A 15,300-nucleotide genomic window follows, 5' to 3' on the forward strand; every position below is an offset into this window, starting at 1 on the left:
TTATGACAAAGCACACTAGGGCTTTTTGCCTAAGGGAAGGGATGCCTTCATGGAGGACTTTCTAAGGGAAACTGGCTAGCATACATGTTACACATGGGGAAAACCACGAAAACGCCCATGCAGCCAGCCCGTTCGCGGGATTCGAACCTCGGACCGAACTACCAGTGTTCAGCGACCTTACCGCTCGGCCGCTGTTTCATCAGGAGGAAAAAAACGTCTTTAGGTGACATCCACATACATCACTGGATACACTCCTGAATATTCAAATAATTCAACTGAGAAAATCATGGGATTCTCCATTTATGATACGATATGATGTTCTGTAACATAATTTAAATTTATACAACCATATAGTCTAAAACCAGTCGCTCTTAACTTTAACCTGCAATGATATGGTTTTCGTCTTTTCTGTTAACACAAGCTCAATTAATGGTATTTGCTGGTGTACACGTCCAAGTGTTTTCCCTTTGAACACCTAAATTCTTTGAAGTATCCTGAAAGTATATTCAAAAGCGTCCAACTTTTTGAAATATCTTGGTATGTCTGACAGCCAAATTTCCCTGCAAATTTTTGCTTACTTTTCTCCCTAATTTTCTTCTTTCCTTCTACATTTATTTTCAGTGCTCACACAAGAAAATTAAGATTTTTCGATTGCTAGACTTACATAAATTTTGCATTCTTGTCAATTTTTTAAGATATCAATTACATAAATTGCATTTCAGCTGAAGACACCTTTTCATTTTCTAGTCATTTTAACTATAAATAAAGTTTAAAGCGAAGTCCAAAGGATAAATAATTTAATTAAAAGATTTTTGCTAAATGACAAAGAAATAAAACAGTCCAGCAGGGTTTATTCTGTACCACCGAGTGACCCGATTCTTATATTGGCTGAAACAATCTAAATCATATTAAAGATCATGTTTTTTTTTTATAAAATCTATAACGCGAGAGAAAAATTAGCTTCTTAAAACATTCTTTCTAAGAGGATTAATGTAAAAGATTATATTTATATATATATATTTTTAAAGCTGGGACTTGAACCAAATTTTCAAACTTTTAAAGTTTAATTTACATGGTGGTTATAATTAAAGTTCCAATTTGAAATGGTCATAAAAGGAAAACTACCGGACCAAATGTTATCAAACTTGGGAATCACGTAAAGGAGGTTATGGGAATTTATTTTCCGTGGGAAAAAAAAAAAAGAGTTTAAAAACTCACCACCACGGGAAAAATGACACTGTATACTAAATATAAATGAAATAAGACATGAAAACATCTGTTTAAAATGTGTTTAATAGTTTCCGAAACATGTTACAAAGCATTTTCAATCTAGCATCCAGTATTTCCCAAAAGCAAGTTAAATCCTGTTACTGCATTCTCAACAGCAGCTCTTAGCATATTTGATGAATGTTACGGGTATGTCCGTGTATCTCATTTTTCATTTCTGCCAAATTGTTTAGATTATCACCATAAACAGTGCTTTTGAGATAACTCCATAGCCAAAAGTCACAGAGTTTGAGGTCTGGTGGGAAGAGGGGAAGTGTCGGCCTTAAGACGTTCATTCGTGAAATGTTGCCTAAGTAAATGTGCGACACATGTGAGGTGTTGCTCAGCCCTGCATAAAAATCGTAGTATCTAAAATGCCACGTTACTGCAGTTCATGTATCACGAGACATTTTAACATTGACTCTAAGTGAGCTGCAATCACAGTGATCCAGCTGTCGACTCGTCTTCAGAGAAAAATGGTTCAGTTATAAAAACTAGCTGTCATTCAACACTAAATGGTGCAGAATGACTGCTATGCAATCAAATGCAGTAGGAGAATGTAATGGAACTAGATAGATAACATGAGAGATTTCTTTGGCCCAAATCGATTAAAAGCGTTTTCAATCAGTATCTTCACGTTTTAGGGCCGACTCAGGCTTCAAAATTACAAATTAGCAATCTGCAAGAAAACGATTTCCAGATTGTACGCACTTGTGCGAGTGATTTGCGATCTCACATTTTCTAATCGCTAATCCGTGGTTTTCATGGACGAATTTCTCACTTACACGGATGGCGCACTCGACTTTTATCGAATTTAACGCCTTTAAATGGTAATTTGCATACTTCAAAGTTTCTTAAAGGTATACAACATATTAAACCCGTGTAACAAAAGGTTAAGTTAGATTCCGACCCATATTTCATTAAACAATATTGCATACAGCGCCATTTTCCCCGTGGTGGTGAGGTTTCGAACTTCCTTTTTTTCCCGGAAAATAAATTCCTATGACCTCCTTTACACAATTACCAAGCTTGATAACATTTGATCCAGTTGTTTTCCTTTTATGACCATTTCAAAGTGGAACTTTAATTATAACAACTCTGTATATTATTAAATTTTAATTTGAAGCTATGCATTATATGTATACTATGCGTAAATTTTTCGCTTTTATGGAAAAATAAAGAATTGAAGCAAATATACTTAGGATAATGGACCAAAACTGAAAAAATTTCACCTCCCTCCGAAAATCAAATATTGAAACTTCGACCTTGAATTTATTGGGTTATCAAAATATTTAATTTGACTTATCTTCTAAGTCCTAGTTCCGACAACAATTCCGAATTACTTAAGCTGAAGTAAAAGATTTAGTATATATTCACTGTATGTTAATAAAGTAATCAGAGTGTAATAAAAATAGATTATAGAATTTACGCTAATGCAATTTTTTGTTTGACTGCACAACATGTAATGGAAGAGAAGGCTTGCAGAGATCTGTTTTTGACATGCCTCTAAAAGTAGATGTCATACTCCTTTTGTCTCTTCAATATCAAAAAACTTTCCTTTGAGATGCAACTTTAGTTTTTGGGAAAGAAAAATATCACAAGAAGACAAATTTGAAGAACATGCAGGACGATTGAGAACACATACTTATTTTCGGAATACAAGCGGTTCTCCGACTGGTTATTGAATAATGAAAAGATGCATTGTCATGCAATACAAAACATTTGGAATACGTTTTCTGACTGAATAACCTAAGATTAAAAGTCATCTGCTTAATTCACAGCTCACCGAGTCAACTACTCGAGCAATTGCAGAATCATTTTGATTCTGAGCTTGTAAGACAAACCTAATATCGCTGGATTTAAAGACTTCTTTAATCTTCCGAGAACATTCCTTCTTTAGCTTATATTCCAAAAATATTAAGTGAATACAATTATTTCAAAAGAAATTGAATATTCATTTGCACTACGGCTTGGTAGTTTACTAACGAGTTAACAAAACTTAAATTCTGCATTTTGTGTCTAAGAATACAGCAATATTTTAAATATTAAATTGGAGCCCTACCAGTTGCCTAGCATTTGAAGATTGTTAAATACTAATTGTTTGTTGCAAAGTCTAACCCAGGCTGCATGGTTGGTTTTCGTAGTTTTCTAGGTTCTCTTTACAAAGGTTCTCTGTGAAAGCATCTTAATCAAATAGCTATGTTCTTTATACGTTCAAATAACCAACTAACCTAGTTTAAGCGTGATTTCCAAGTGAAGTTACTAGCAAAACCCGAATACTCATTAAAAATCATGTAGCTTGCCAATCAGGAGTAACATGAACGATACGGAGCCAATAATTGAATCGCTGTTTCTAAACTTAGATGGTCATTCCTTAATTAAATATCCCACCAGCGGCCGAGCGGTAAAGACACTGAACACTGGTAGTTCGGTCTGAGGTTCGAATCCCATGAACGGGCTGGCTGCATGGGCGTTTGCATGGTTTTTCCCGTGTGTAACGTGTATACGAGCCAGTTTCCCTTAAAAAGTCCTCCACAAAGGAATCCCTCCCATTAGGGAGGTAACTCTCATGTGCTTTGCCATAATTAAATAATCCAATACAATCCAATCCTTAATTAAATATAATTTGTAACTTCTACTAGAGCTGACGGTAAGAATTGAAGGGTAAATAAATAATATTGGGTGCAATCTTGATTAATATAAAATTAAAAATATTTGCATAGAAAAATATTTTCATTCAGACAGAAAGTTTTTTGAAATATTTTCAATTACTTTATAAGAAGGATTTATTAATAACCATAATAATTACTTATTATATTACTGATGATTAGGATTCAGTTCTTGACAATTACATTCTAAATTAGAATTTTAAGGATGTAATGAAAATACGCTACGCACAAAAATACATTTTAGGATAAAAAATGAGTTGATTTTTTATGTTTTAAAACTTCTTAAATTCATTTAATAAACAATGTATCCTCGTTGTTAATTGAATCCAGAATGTTGGGTGTCGTTTATATAATTATTCTAAATTGTCCACAGAACCAGCTTACTTATCCAGCCATTAAGTAGCTGCAGATCATTTCTACATAACCATCGAACTTGCATTAATTCAGTCTCTAGAGGGTTGTATGTTTATATCATAATTTGACTTTTATAAAAATGATTATTCTAAATCTTATGTTTCTATAAAAATATACTGTGCTTTAAAAATATGGATGATAGTATCAGCCGCTCTTTCAGCCACTTCATATGCAACAGTTTCTTTAGAAATAAATTATGCAGTTAATGTCATAAAATATTTTCATAAAATTCAAATAAACATCAAACGAAAATTCTCAGTTTTAGACAATTCAATTTAAACAAAGTTAAAGTAAAGTAGCAGACAAAATGCCGAAGGTAAAAATTTACTCTTATTTTTGAAAAAAATGAAGAAAGAGAGAAATTAAAAAAAAATAGTTAAAAATTTGAATAATATCATCTGTAATTTTTAAAAAATAGCTTTTCATATAGTATTAATAAATATTTATTACGCACCTTTGAGGGAAAATATTTCATATAATTAATTCTCGGTAAAATTTTACTTGAAATTTAAGGTTAAAAATAGCTGGGGCAATTCACTGTATCAAAAATCCATAAACCACATTTAGCGTTATTATCGCTCCAAAAAAAGATGCCAAATTTCAAAATGCGAAAATATGTAAATTCGTGTATATCTTAGAAAATTTTGAATAAAAAAGTCTAATTTTTTGCAGATATGTTTAGAAATACACCTACTTTAAGATGATGATAAAAATTTTATAGGTTATAATTCAAATTTTTTTTTGAAAAATTTATAAAAATTATTTAAAAATAGAAATTTAAAAAATAAAACACAAAAAATGGGTAAATTTTATTTGGAATGAACCTAAATTTCGAAATGGGAAAGAAAAAATCAAAAAAGTTTAATATAAAAGGAGATATTAATAAATATTTGCCAAATTTAATTAACATTGAGGAGCTAAAATTTTGAAAGCTAATATTTTAAAAACTACTCGTACGATTTTTACAAAACTTGGTATTATGGCATAATTTGAGTCGTAGAATCGAAATATGGAAAAATATTGATATGTTATTTCAGAGTTCGATTTTGTGTCAAAATACCTATGTTAGAATAGTGCTATATATAAATATAATATATATCCCAAGTCGCGCTTTCGAGACATGAAAAACGCAGTTTGAATTTTGTCAATCGGCCCAGTAGAACAAGAGATATAGCACTGTCCCCCCCTTTTTTTTTTTGAGCAGTGTACATAGACCACTCAGTTGTTCCCAGTTCAGTTGCTCCGCCGTTAGCTTTCGACTCGCCTGCAAACAGAACTGCTGATGAAACTAGTGCAAAAACTGTATCTGTGCTTAGGACGGGGCATGAAAGGTAATTTGCATGTGTGTTAGCTTGTGCCGCAAACTACGACAAGCTAAAGCCGATGACCACATTTAAACGGAAAACTATTCCGAAGGGAGATTTTCCTATTGACATAATTATTTGTGCAAACGAGAATGGCTGGATGTGCGAAACAATCATGCATGAGAGGCTACAAAAAGTTTGGCAGTGTCGTAAGGGATCTTTTTTCCAACCAAAAGGGTTATTAATAATGGAATCCATGTGTGCTCATTTACTTGAGTCAGTGAAAACCAGATGTCGAAAATTGTCTATGACCATAGCAATAATTCCCGGTGGTTTGACAAAAATCTTACAACCATTAGATTTGTCAGGTAATAAATCCTTCAAATCTGATGTCCGAAAGCGGTTGGAGTGTTGGATGAGTGAAGGATTGCATATGTATACCAAAAGCGGTAAATTTGTACAGCATCTTATGAAGAAGTTGCAAAGTGGGTAGGAAGTGCATGGAAATCGGTAAAAACATTGTCAATAATAACAGGATTCAAAGAAGCTGAAATTATATCTTTAGATAAAAGAGACTGTAAACCAAGAGGATGAATGTGACGATCTGGAAGACTTGGACTTAGATCAGGATTTACTAAATCTTTTTAATTCAGAAAGTGAAGAATCAGATTTTGATGGCTTCATATGACATATAGTTTGCTTTTGTAAGTAAAATTTAAAATTTCCTTTTGTAATCCAAATTTAATATTTCGTTGTTGCAAAATTTTTTATAATATAGTCTAAGTATTACAAATATTGGCTTCTTTAGTGGGTAAATATAAGTATATTCGTGAATGTAAATATATTTTCAACATTTCTTACCTTTAATTTATTTTTGAGTTATGGTTTCATTTCATGCATTTTTCTTAACTGATTTGTCATATATCAGGACATAGGTTGAGATTTTGCATCTATACAGCCCACAACGATGTCACACGCAATCTAATCTATTGCGGCGTTTACGCTGATGCGGCATTTCTCTGTAATTTTAATTTTTTTCCCGCCATTTTTCTGAAGTGCGCCGTTTACGCTGATGCAGCCTTTCTTCAGGAAATTACGGTATCAACTATGACAGGATTCTAGGTCTCAGAAAATGATTCTAATATTTTTAATGCACTAAATGAGCCAATATAAATTATAAACATTCTTTGGCATAGCATGGACATGAACTAAACTGCATAATATAATATACAGCAGTTAGTTCTGAGGTCAGGACTGAGCCAGTGTCATGCCTCTACCCACCATGTGGTTTCCAATAATAAATTATGCACTAACATGTCCAACTGCTTTCAACCCATCTGTAACTACTGTATTTCTGCCTGTGCTCAAGAAAATGCTATTTGTACACCATCTGATTAGTATCATTGGTTGTTAGAGTTGACTTTAGGGTACCCCTTGTATTATCGCGAAATTGTTGTTTCATTTATCGCCAAGTTGTTGTCTCATTTATGACAACCTGAGTAGTTGAAGCCTATGGAAACCTATTATGATGTAATTGAAAAAATTTGGAAAGCATGTGTCCAATTTGGGATATGGGCTTGTGTGTGATGGATTAGTACGTTGTTATTTTGATATTTACATGGTAAATTGGCTGAATGTGGCAAGATAAATTTGATGTTTCCGTAGGATTTGGAAGGAAAGGGAAAAAAACATTAATTAACTGGTATGTAAATCAATGTTTACTTAGTAGCCATTATTATGTGTCCGGTTTGGAGGAAGGAAATGAGTATGATCGAACATCGGATATTTTCGAATGGAGGATATTTTTTACTCTTATTTTGAGAATTTATGTGGCAACACCAGTATACAGATTCTAGTTCAGATAGTTTGGATGCTGTTAAGGAATTTTGTTTGACTGAAGATGCATAAATTTGTAAATAAGCTAAGTGGATATTTCCTTCGTGTAGTGCTAAGATGAATTTCCCTTTTTATGTTATTTTATTGTTTGATTTAAAATGTAGTTTATTCAGATTATATATTTTTTGTGGGCTGCTCCTTTGACTTTTTAAATGAATATAGTTCAATGTGTACATGGACAAAGTCAAGGGAGTGCACAAAGCCTAGTTTGTGCAATTCTCTGATTTTTTTTAAGTGAAAATAGGTTGATGTGTACATGAATACCGAATTTGTGCAATTCTTTGTCTTGTTATTTTGGTTTTGTGTAGCGACGATTTTTGGCCCAAAATAACAAGTTAAAGAATTGCACAAATTTGGTATCCATTTACCGCCAAAAATCACCAAGGGGTACCCTTAAATATACTTTTACCGTATAACCACTGCTATGATGTTGCAACATGTCAAGAAGCCAAAACTGAGAATTCACTCAAGGTAGGATTTCGAAATGCTTTGCTGGCTAGGCCCTCAAATCTGTCATGTGATGTTCCTCAATTAATGAAGAAAACCCAAGACAGAAATAAGGCATGCAAGAAGGTTATGCTTCAAACAGACCCTTACTCATATCATCAGACAAAATGAACTTACAAGGATGATTAAGTTTTGATAATATATTGAAATAACAGCTAAGAGACAACTGCTCAGGCCTTAATTTAAGCGATGGTTCACAACAATCAACACAGAAACTTCCAACTAGAGATGTTCTGAATGCTCCAGAAGTATCTGCAGAGCCTGATGATAAACAGGACCTAGTTTCAATAACACAGAGGGTCATCTAGAAACATAATCAAGTCAAGAGCATACAAGAGCTCTATAAATCCAAAGCAAACAGCAATGATCTGCCCCCCCCATAAAGTGTTTACGATGACTTTTAGAAGATTAAACGTTTTGATGCACTTCTTCCTTAGGTACAGAATATGGGAAAGGAAAGTATATTTTTGGTTAAACAATACTCCTACGAATCTTACATCCGATGCTACTGGAATGAGCAAACCTTGAAGATAAAGCTCAAGCTGAGGATGGAAGTTACGCGTTTTACAAAAGTAGACATATACGGTCTTCTGTTCTGAAAACATGAAACCATGTTTTTTTTATCACTTTTGGATCCTATTAATAGCAATCCGAAGTTGCTTTCTATGTATCTCATATCTGCATGTAAACAACTTATCTGGAGATCATCAACATAAAAAGTACCAGAAATGGTACAAGGACATTCTTTTAGGGCAGAGTTTATTTTTAAGCTAAAAATTGTAACAGTAAGAATGCAGCCTTCAGACACATCTTCCTGACAGAACATGGTCGGCAGCACACATCAGGGGTTTAACCTTGGTATAATATGCTTGGTAGGCAGCAACTAGTCATCTTCTCTATACTTTAACCATAAACATTTTGGTCTTTAAGCTCAATTTCTTCCTCAGACACTATAATGTGTGGCTCTGAGATTATACTTCAAGAAAATTTACAGATTTATGGGCTGAGACTGAAACCTTAACTTGCCCTATGGATGTTATCTTCAGCAGAATTGTGGTTAGGACAGTGCTAGTAGTCTGAACGAGGTCACTAGTTCTGAGTCTCTTAATATTCATAGTTCATCTGCAATATATGAAACGCACTTATTGATCAGTAAGGGAGACAATTTCTGCTACTCGTTTTCTATATTAACAATGAAACAAGGAGGGTGGTCAGTACAGAAATCACTAGCATTTACTTCGGTGCAAAGTTTCTATTGGTGTTAAAAACCTGAGAAATTTCAAATTCCACATGGAAAGAATAACGATTCAGTTCCGATTGACTCACCCACTATGCAGCTCAACAAGGAAACACAGATTACTGTGTTAGGGCTAGCTGGACTTTACACAAACTGAAGCCTCTTAGTAGGCTTTCCTGAAAGCAGTTACTCCTGAGAGCTTATCCCCAAGCCCTATTCCTGGGGACTAGTGACCAGCTGATTGACACTAGTGAGGATAGCAGTGGTATTCTGGAGACAGTTCCTTGCCCCTCAATCACCAGGACTCTCCAGCTGCATGAGTCACTATGCACAGCAAATCCATAAATCCATACGCAGTATACTCACCATGGTAAGCCAGAAATACAAGAGATTTAACAGCATCTCACAGTAAGCTCTAACCTCCACAGAGAAAACCACAAGAGAAATAAGGAGGAAAACGTTAAAGCTGAGAGAAGGGGAAACAGAAAAGAGGACAGATCACTGGAGTTCCAGGACTGTGACACCCATTTCACCAAGGTGATCAACTGATGAAGGGCTACTCAGGACTGACCCACTCATACTCACAAAAAGTGAGCCTCAAAGGGCACAAAGGCGCTAAGAAAAATTTACTCTGAATAAATAAAAATTTATTCATAAATTATATGAGAGTTTTAAAGGAAATTAATTCAAAAGATACTGAACATAACACAATGAAACTGATATTTTAAACATTTTTTGCAGTAACAAAATAATAATAATAATAATAATACCTATATATATACAGAGTTTGTATTTACGCAAACAATGCATCAAAGAGTACAGAGGCATTACAAATAAGTAATTCAAAAACACAAAAGGAAAATTTAAAAAAAAATAATAATAACCATATCACAGTGCTCCATAATTAAAAGAAAAGGATGGACTTCCAAACATCTCCCCAATAAACGCAGCAGATTTGGATGACATAAATCTCTGAAATTAGATAATGTCTATTTAAAAGCATTTTATAGCTAAGTGAAAGAAAAATATACCAATGTAAAATTTTAAATTAAGCAAAACAATACTATATACTGGAACAGATTTTGAAGTTGATCTGACAAAAGTCCTCTTTTTCAGAAACAAAAAAGCTTTTTTCTTTTTCTTTTTAGTTTGGCATAAATTTTTAATAAAACTCTATAAACTTCAAGTTTGTTTGACATTGCTCCAAAAAAAGAGGGATCTACATCAGATCACCCTCCAAAGTGATATGAATTTTAATCCAAATGCCAATTAAATTTTTTTTTAAATTTTAAATAAAATTTTAAATCAAGCAAAGAGCTCTGCAAATAGCAATAGTATTATGAAGGTCACTTTTAAAATCATTTTATGGTTAATAATTTGCTGCCATTAAATATTTTCATATTTGTTGTATGAACAATTATAATATTAATAAATGCTTTTTAAAATAAAATTCTTAATTTCTACAAAATTCACAAAGGAAGTTTAAAACCTGATTATGCATACAACAGAATTCTAAGAAATTTCTTCATTTTTAAAAATAATAAAAAAAGATAGTTGAAGTATATAGCAACAAAATTAGAAATTACTAACCATTTCAAGTCATATAATTTTTTCCTGTACTGAATCTTGAAGACCACAATAAACATCAGAATCACATATATATTTATTTAACTCTTTTAACTATCAAGTTATTTTGATAATTTGGGTACACAAATTGTCAAATTTTTTTATTGCAAAAATCAAATGTTTAGTACAAAATAAAATATACTTAGTAGTTAAAAATTGATATTTTGAAGTAAAATTTTGAAAATTTTGTAGCCACTGCATATTTGCTTGAGGCGGCTGCCACTCAACATGGCAGTTGTAAAGTTCGCTTCTAATGAGGCATTATTTTCTAAAAATGAAAAAAAAAAAAAAAAAAAAAAAAATAAAAGTGAATACCTATTAGTAGTTTAGTAATTCAGTCTTGTGTGGTACAAATGGAAACACTTTTCCAAACACAAACCAACTCCACAATCACTACCCCAGAATCGTGTTTCTTTCCTTATCTTTTTCGAACAACACACTTTGCACTGTCTTGTAGGCTCACGTTTCGCATGAGTAGGAGGAATATGGGATATAAAATGTCATTCAGTAAGACGGGCAGGGTTATCTATTGTAGGTGGTCTGCCAACATTCATTTGTCCAGAAGCTGCATCATCATATTTATGTAAAAGTTCTTCTACAACTTGGATTCGAAATTCTAAAAATGTAATACGTTTCCCAACTACATTTTTATAGAGCAAATATGAGTTCCAGAGTATCTAGTCTAGTAAATCTAATATCTTTTCATAATATTTTTTCTGACGTTTTCAGATTGTTGGATGAAAGGATATTTCCTAATCACAGCTATCTACACCACCCATAGTTAGATTGTAGTCAGAAACAATCTTTGGCTTGAGTATATCTTCACTTTTTTTTATTTTGAGGCTGACCATGGAAGTATCATGAATACTGCTCATCAAACACACATCCTTTCTTATCTTTCCACCTTATAGCCAAAATCTTACCTCTTTGAAAAGCTATGATTTGACCTTTTTGTAATTTTCTTTTAGCGAATTCTTTACGTAAATCTCGTCTGTTTATCCTTACTGTGCCATAAATATCTGTTTTTGGGCTATAAGTAAATCTAGCGATGCTATAGATGCATGACGACTTTTGTAGAAAGTCCATAATTTGTATACAATTGATTGAAAACAGTACTATTTCCTCTATAGATAATGAAGTCACAAATATACCCTGTTTCCGCCTCACGAAGGATAAAAAAAATTTGATTCCAAATTGTGCACATTTGATAGGAATATATTGTTTCCAAGATAACCTTCCTTTATAAGGCATCAAGCTTTCATCAACCAATACATCACTTTCTGGTATGTAAAAATTACAAAATTTTTCCCATAAATTTTCTATCACATTATACAGCTTCCAAAGTTTTGGATTTGGAAAATCTTTTTTTCAGCTTCATTATTGCAAAAATGTAAATATCGAAAAAGCAAAATAAAACGATTTACGGGCATTACTTTTGAGTAAATTGAAGTATGCAAAATCCTTCGATGAGACCAGTACATAGCCTAATTTGGTTTTCGGACAATACTTTGAAGAATTATTAGCCCAAAGAATAGCTTCATTTCTCTGTCATTTGTAGGGATCCATTTTTTACCGCAGGAGCACCTTGATATCTTTGCCTGATTTGCTTTTCTTTCTTGTTCTGCATAGTTTCCAGAAACATTTCTAAAATATCTAAAGGAGTGTAGTTTATGTTTACAGGAAAAGTTACACCTGGAGTACCTGTAAAAGGGAACTGCGGGGCCCTGATCGGCCAGAAGCAGTTATTTCACACCAGTCTCTCACATTTCCTATATCATCATCACCACTATCCGTTGATTCACTGCTACTTTCAATGTCACTCTCCTCAGTTTCACCTACGTCACTAGTAACGATGCCTTCAAAATCTTCATCTTCGGTTGAAGAATCTAAATCATCTATATAACATTTCAAAGAACTGGACGCTATTTTACAAAAAAAAAGATCCAGCACACTTTGAACCAAAGAACTTCTAACCTTTGAAATCTTCAGTAAAGTGCTGCCATCTATTGAATTGAGTGCACATTAACTTTTCAAGAAATGCAGTCGGGTTTGACAAAGAGATGAAGCCAAAATAAACGTCTCCTGATATATATTCGGGTATAACAATACAATGCACTAAAAAAAAATTGCCTTAAGTAATACTTGGGCGTAACATTTTCGAACACCAGTGCTGTGCCCGAGATTATCTCAGGCATGACAGTTAAAAGGTTAATTCCTGCTCCAGAAATTTCGAGCATTCAATTAAATAATTTTAGCAGCCCAATTCTAATGTTCTACATATATACCAGTCCTTTCTCATTAAATTTAGCATTACAAGTACAAAAACTGATAAAAAAAAATATATTGTTCAGTGCAATAATGCAATACACTAAAGCCTTCAAATATTTTATATCCGAATGCTAATAAATTTTATGCAAGTCACAGTATCTAGCATTGAAAGGCTATTTAAAACTGAAATACTGATTTCATCCATAGGAAGTAAAAGTTGATAAAAAGATTTAAAACATTCCTCTGCATGCTGTCACAGTGTATGTGGTTAGCAAATCCATATGACAAATGAAAGATCAGTGATTTAAATCCTTGCAAGGATACAATTTACTTTTTACATTTCCTGGCTTTAAAAAACCCAGTAACATTTATAGTAAAAAAGTAGTAGACGATAATTCTTTAACACTAGTATTTCTAACTGGCTGGGTTTTCTGCCTCTCCCGTTACCCTTTTAATTAGGAAGAATGTTAAGAAATATCATACTCTCTGATACATGCTCTTGTAGTAACAACAGTTATCACATCCAGTTATCAAGTGGAAGATTTGAAGTTCAAATCCCAGAGAGGGTACAGAAACACCGAACTCTACAAGGAGTTATGTCTAATTTCTCATGTTTTTTGAAAAGAATACTGGGCATATTGCCAAGTCCAACCAGATATCTATTTAACAATGAGTGTGATTGCAACAAATGTATAATAGATACTGCTAATACAAAATATATATATATAATTATATAACCTAGGATACTGTACAAAATTTTAGTTAAAAAAAGCAAGAAAAACTAACCAGACAGATCACACTGCATAGGAAATAAGACCCTGCAGATGTATCTCTGTATACAGTAGGTTGGGTAACATCACTTGAAATAAAGAATGCGTTTCTACTCTCAACCATAAATATTTGTCTTTTAGTGAGCATTTTCTAAACATGTCTTATAGCAATCTATCATGACAATGGAGAATCACAATTTCAAACAATACTGACGATAAAATTTTACTGATGCTCATGAAACCTCTAAAAAGATGAGGCAGAATACAGAAAGCATGCTTTATACAGATACAAAGTGGCACAAAGCCAAATGGCTGCGAAAAGCACTGAAAGATGAGTCACTGAGCTCTAGTAGAGCTCTGCATATCCAAAATGGATGAAAATGCAACAACAGTGAGAAAATCTTATAGGATCAAATCAATAATTAGCAATGTGGATAATTAGCTACAAACCATTTTATAGTATAAAAATTTTTAACCCAGTAGAGAAGAGGAAGTTGGTATTTGCCACACTGATTGCCTGCCCCTCCCCCAAAAAATATTTGTGCAGAGAGATAATTGAAAAAATTTGTGTTTGAATTCTCTGGTCCACATCCAGACATTGATTAACAGCATAGTAAGCGGAAACATTTTACAGTTCACAGAATTTTGATCCAGAAATATGACATATGGAAGTTCTATGAAATATTGAAGCAGAGAAAGAAAAACAGAAAATTGAAAAAGTATGTATTTAGATGTTTTCAAATGCATTTGTACTGAAAGACATTTCCCCTAGAAAGCATTAACCAGTGAATAATCCTAGAATTTCCTATGTAATTTGAAAACAAAATATAAAAATTAGAAATGGCATACAAATAGTTTATTGTGTCATAAAAATAATCATGTCATAAAAAAGCAAGTAAAAACAAATCTAAAACTAATGCTGATTTCCTTTTTTCAAAACTGGAAAATTCACAAGATATTCTTTCTAACACAAAACATGAATCATCATTACCACGAGGTTCCTGAAATGCTTTAAAAAAGAATTACTGATGTGTGGTGAAGAATTTGACACCCTTGGATGCTGCAACACAATAAGCCCCTTATAACAAAATGCTTACCCTATTGTTTTTTTAAAATTTAAAAAGCATTTCAGTTCTGCAGCCATCTCATTCTCTAAATCTAAGTTCAAATAATTTTTCTATAAATTAAAAATTGTCTTGAGAGTTTGCCACTAGACAGATAAAACTCAATGGACCAAAGGTGATGGTAACATATAAATTAAAATTGAATCTACACTGAAGTGACAAAAGTCATGGGATACCTCTTAATATTTTGTTGTTCCTCTTTTGCGGCGAGTGCAGCAA

The 15,300-nt window shown here is 33.0% G+C and overlaps 1 protein-coding gene across 1 annotated transcript in view; it reads right to left on the minus strand.

Annotated features, from left to right (window-relative positions):
* Positions 1 to 15,300, minus strand: part of LOC118181910 (serine/threonine-protein kinase LMTK1-like) — a 68,526-nt gene that overhangs the window by 21,135 nt on the left and 32,091 nt on the right. Inside the window, exon 5 of the mRNA XM_035351144.2 lies at positions 10,178 to 10,265. Coding sequence (XP_035207035.1) covers positions 10,178 to 10,265 — 88 coding nt within the window. The remainder of the gene's footprint in view (positions 1 to 10,177; positions 10,266 to 15,300) is intronic.

The sequence above is a fragment of the Stegodyphus dumicola genome, chromosome 8, assembly GCF_044657685.1.
Source record: "Stegodyphus dumicola isolate Sdum_Otavi_A_Nest chromosome 8, ASM4465768v1".
Taxonomy (NCBI): Eukaryota; Metazoa; Arthropoda; class Arachnida; order Araneae; family Eresidae; genus Stegodyphus; species Stegodyphus dumicola.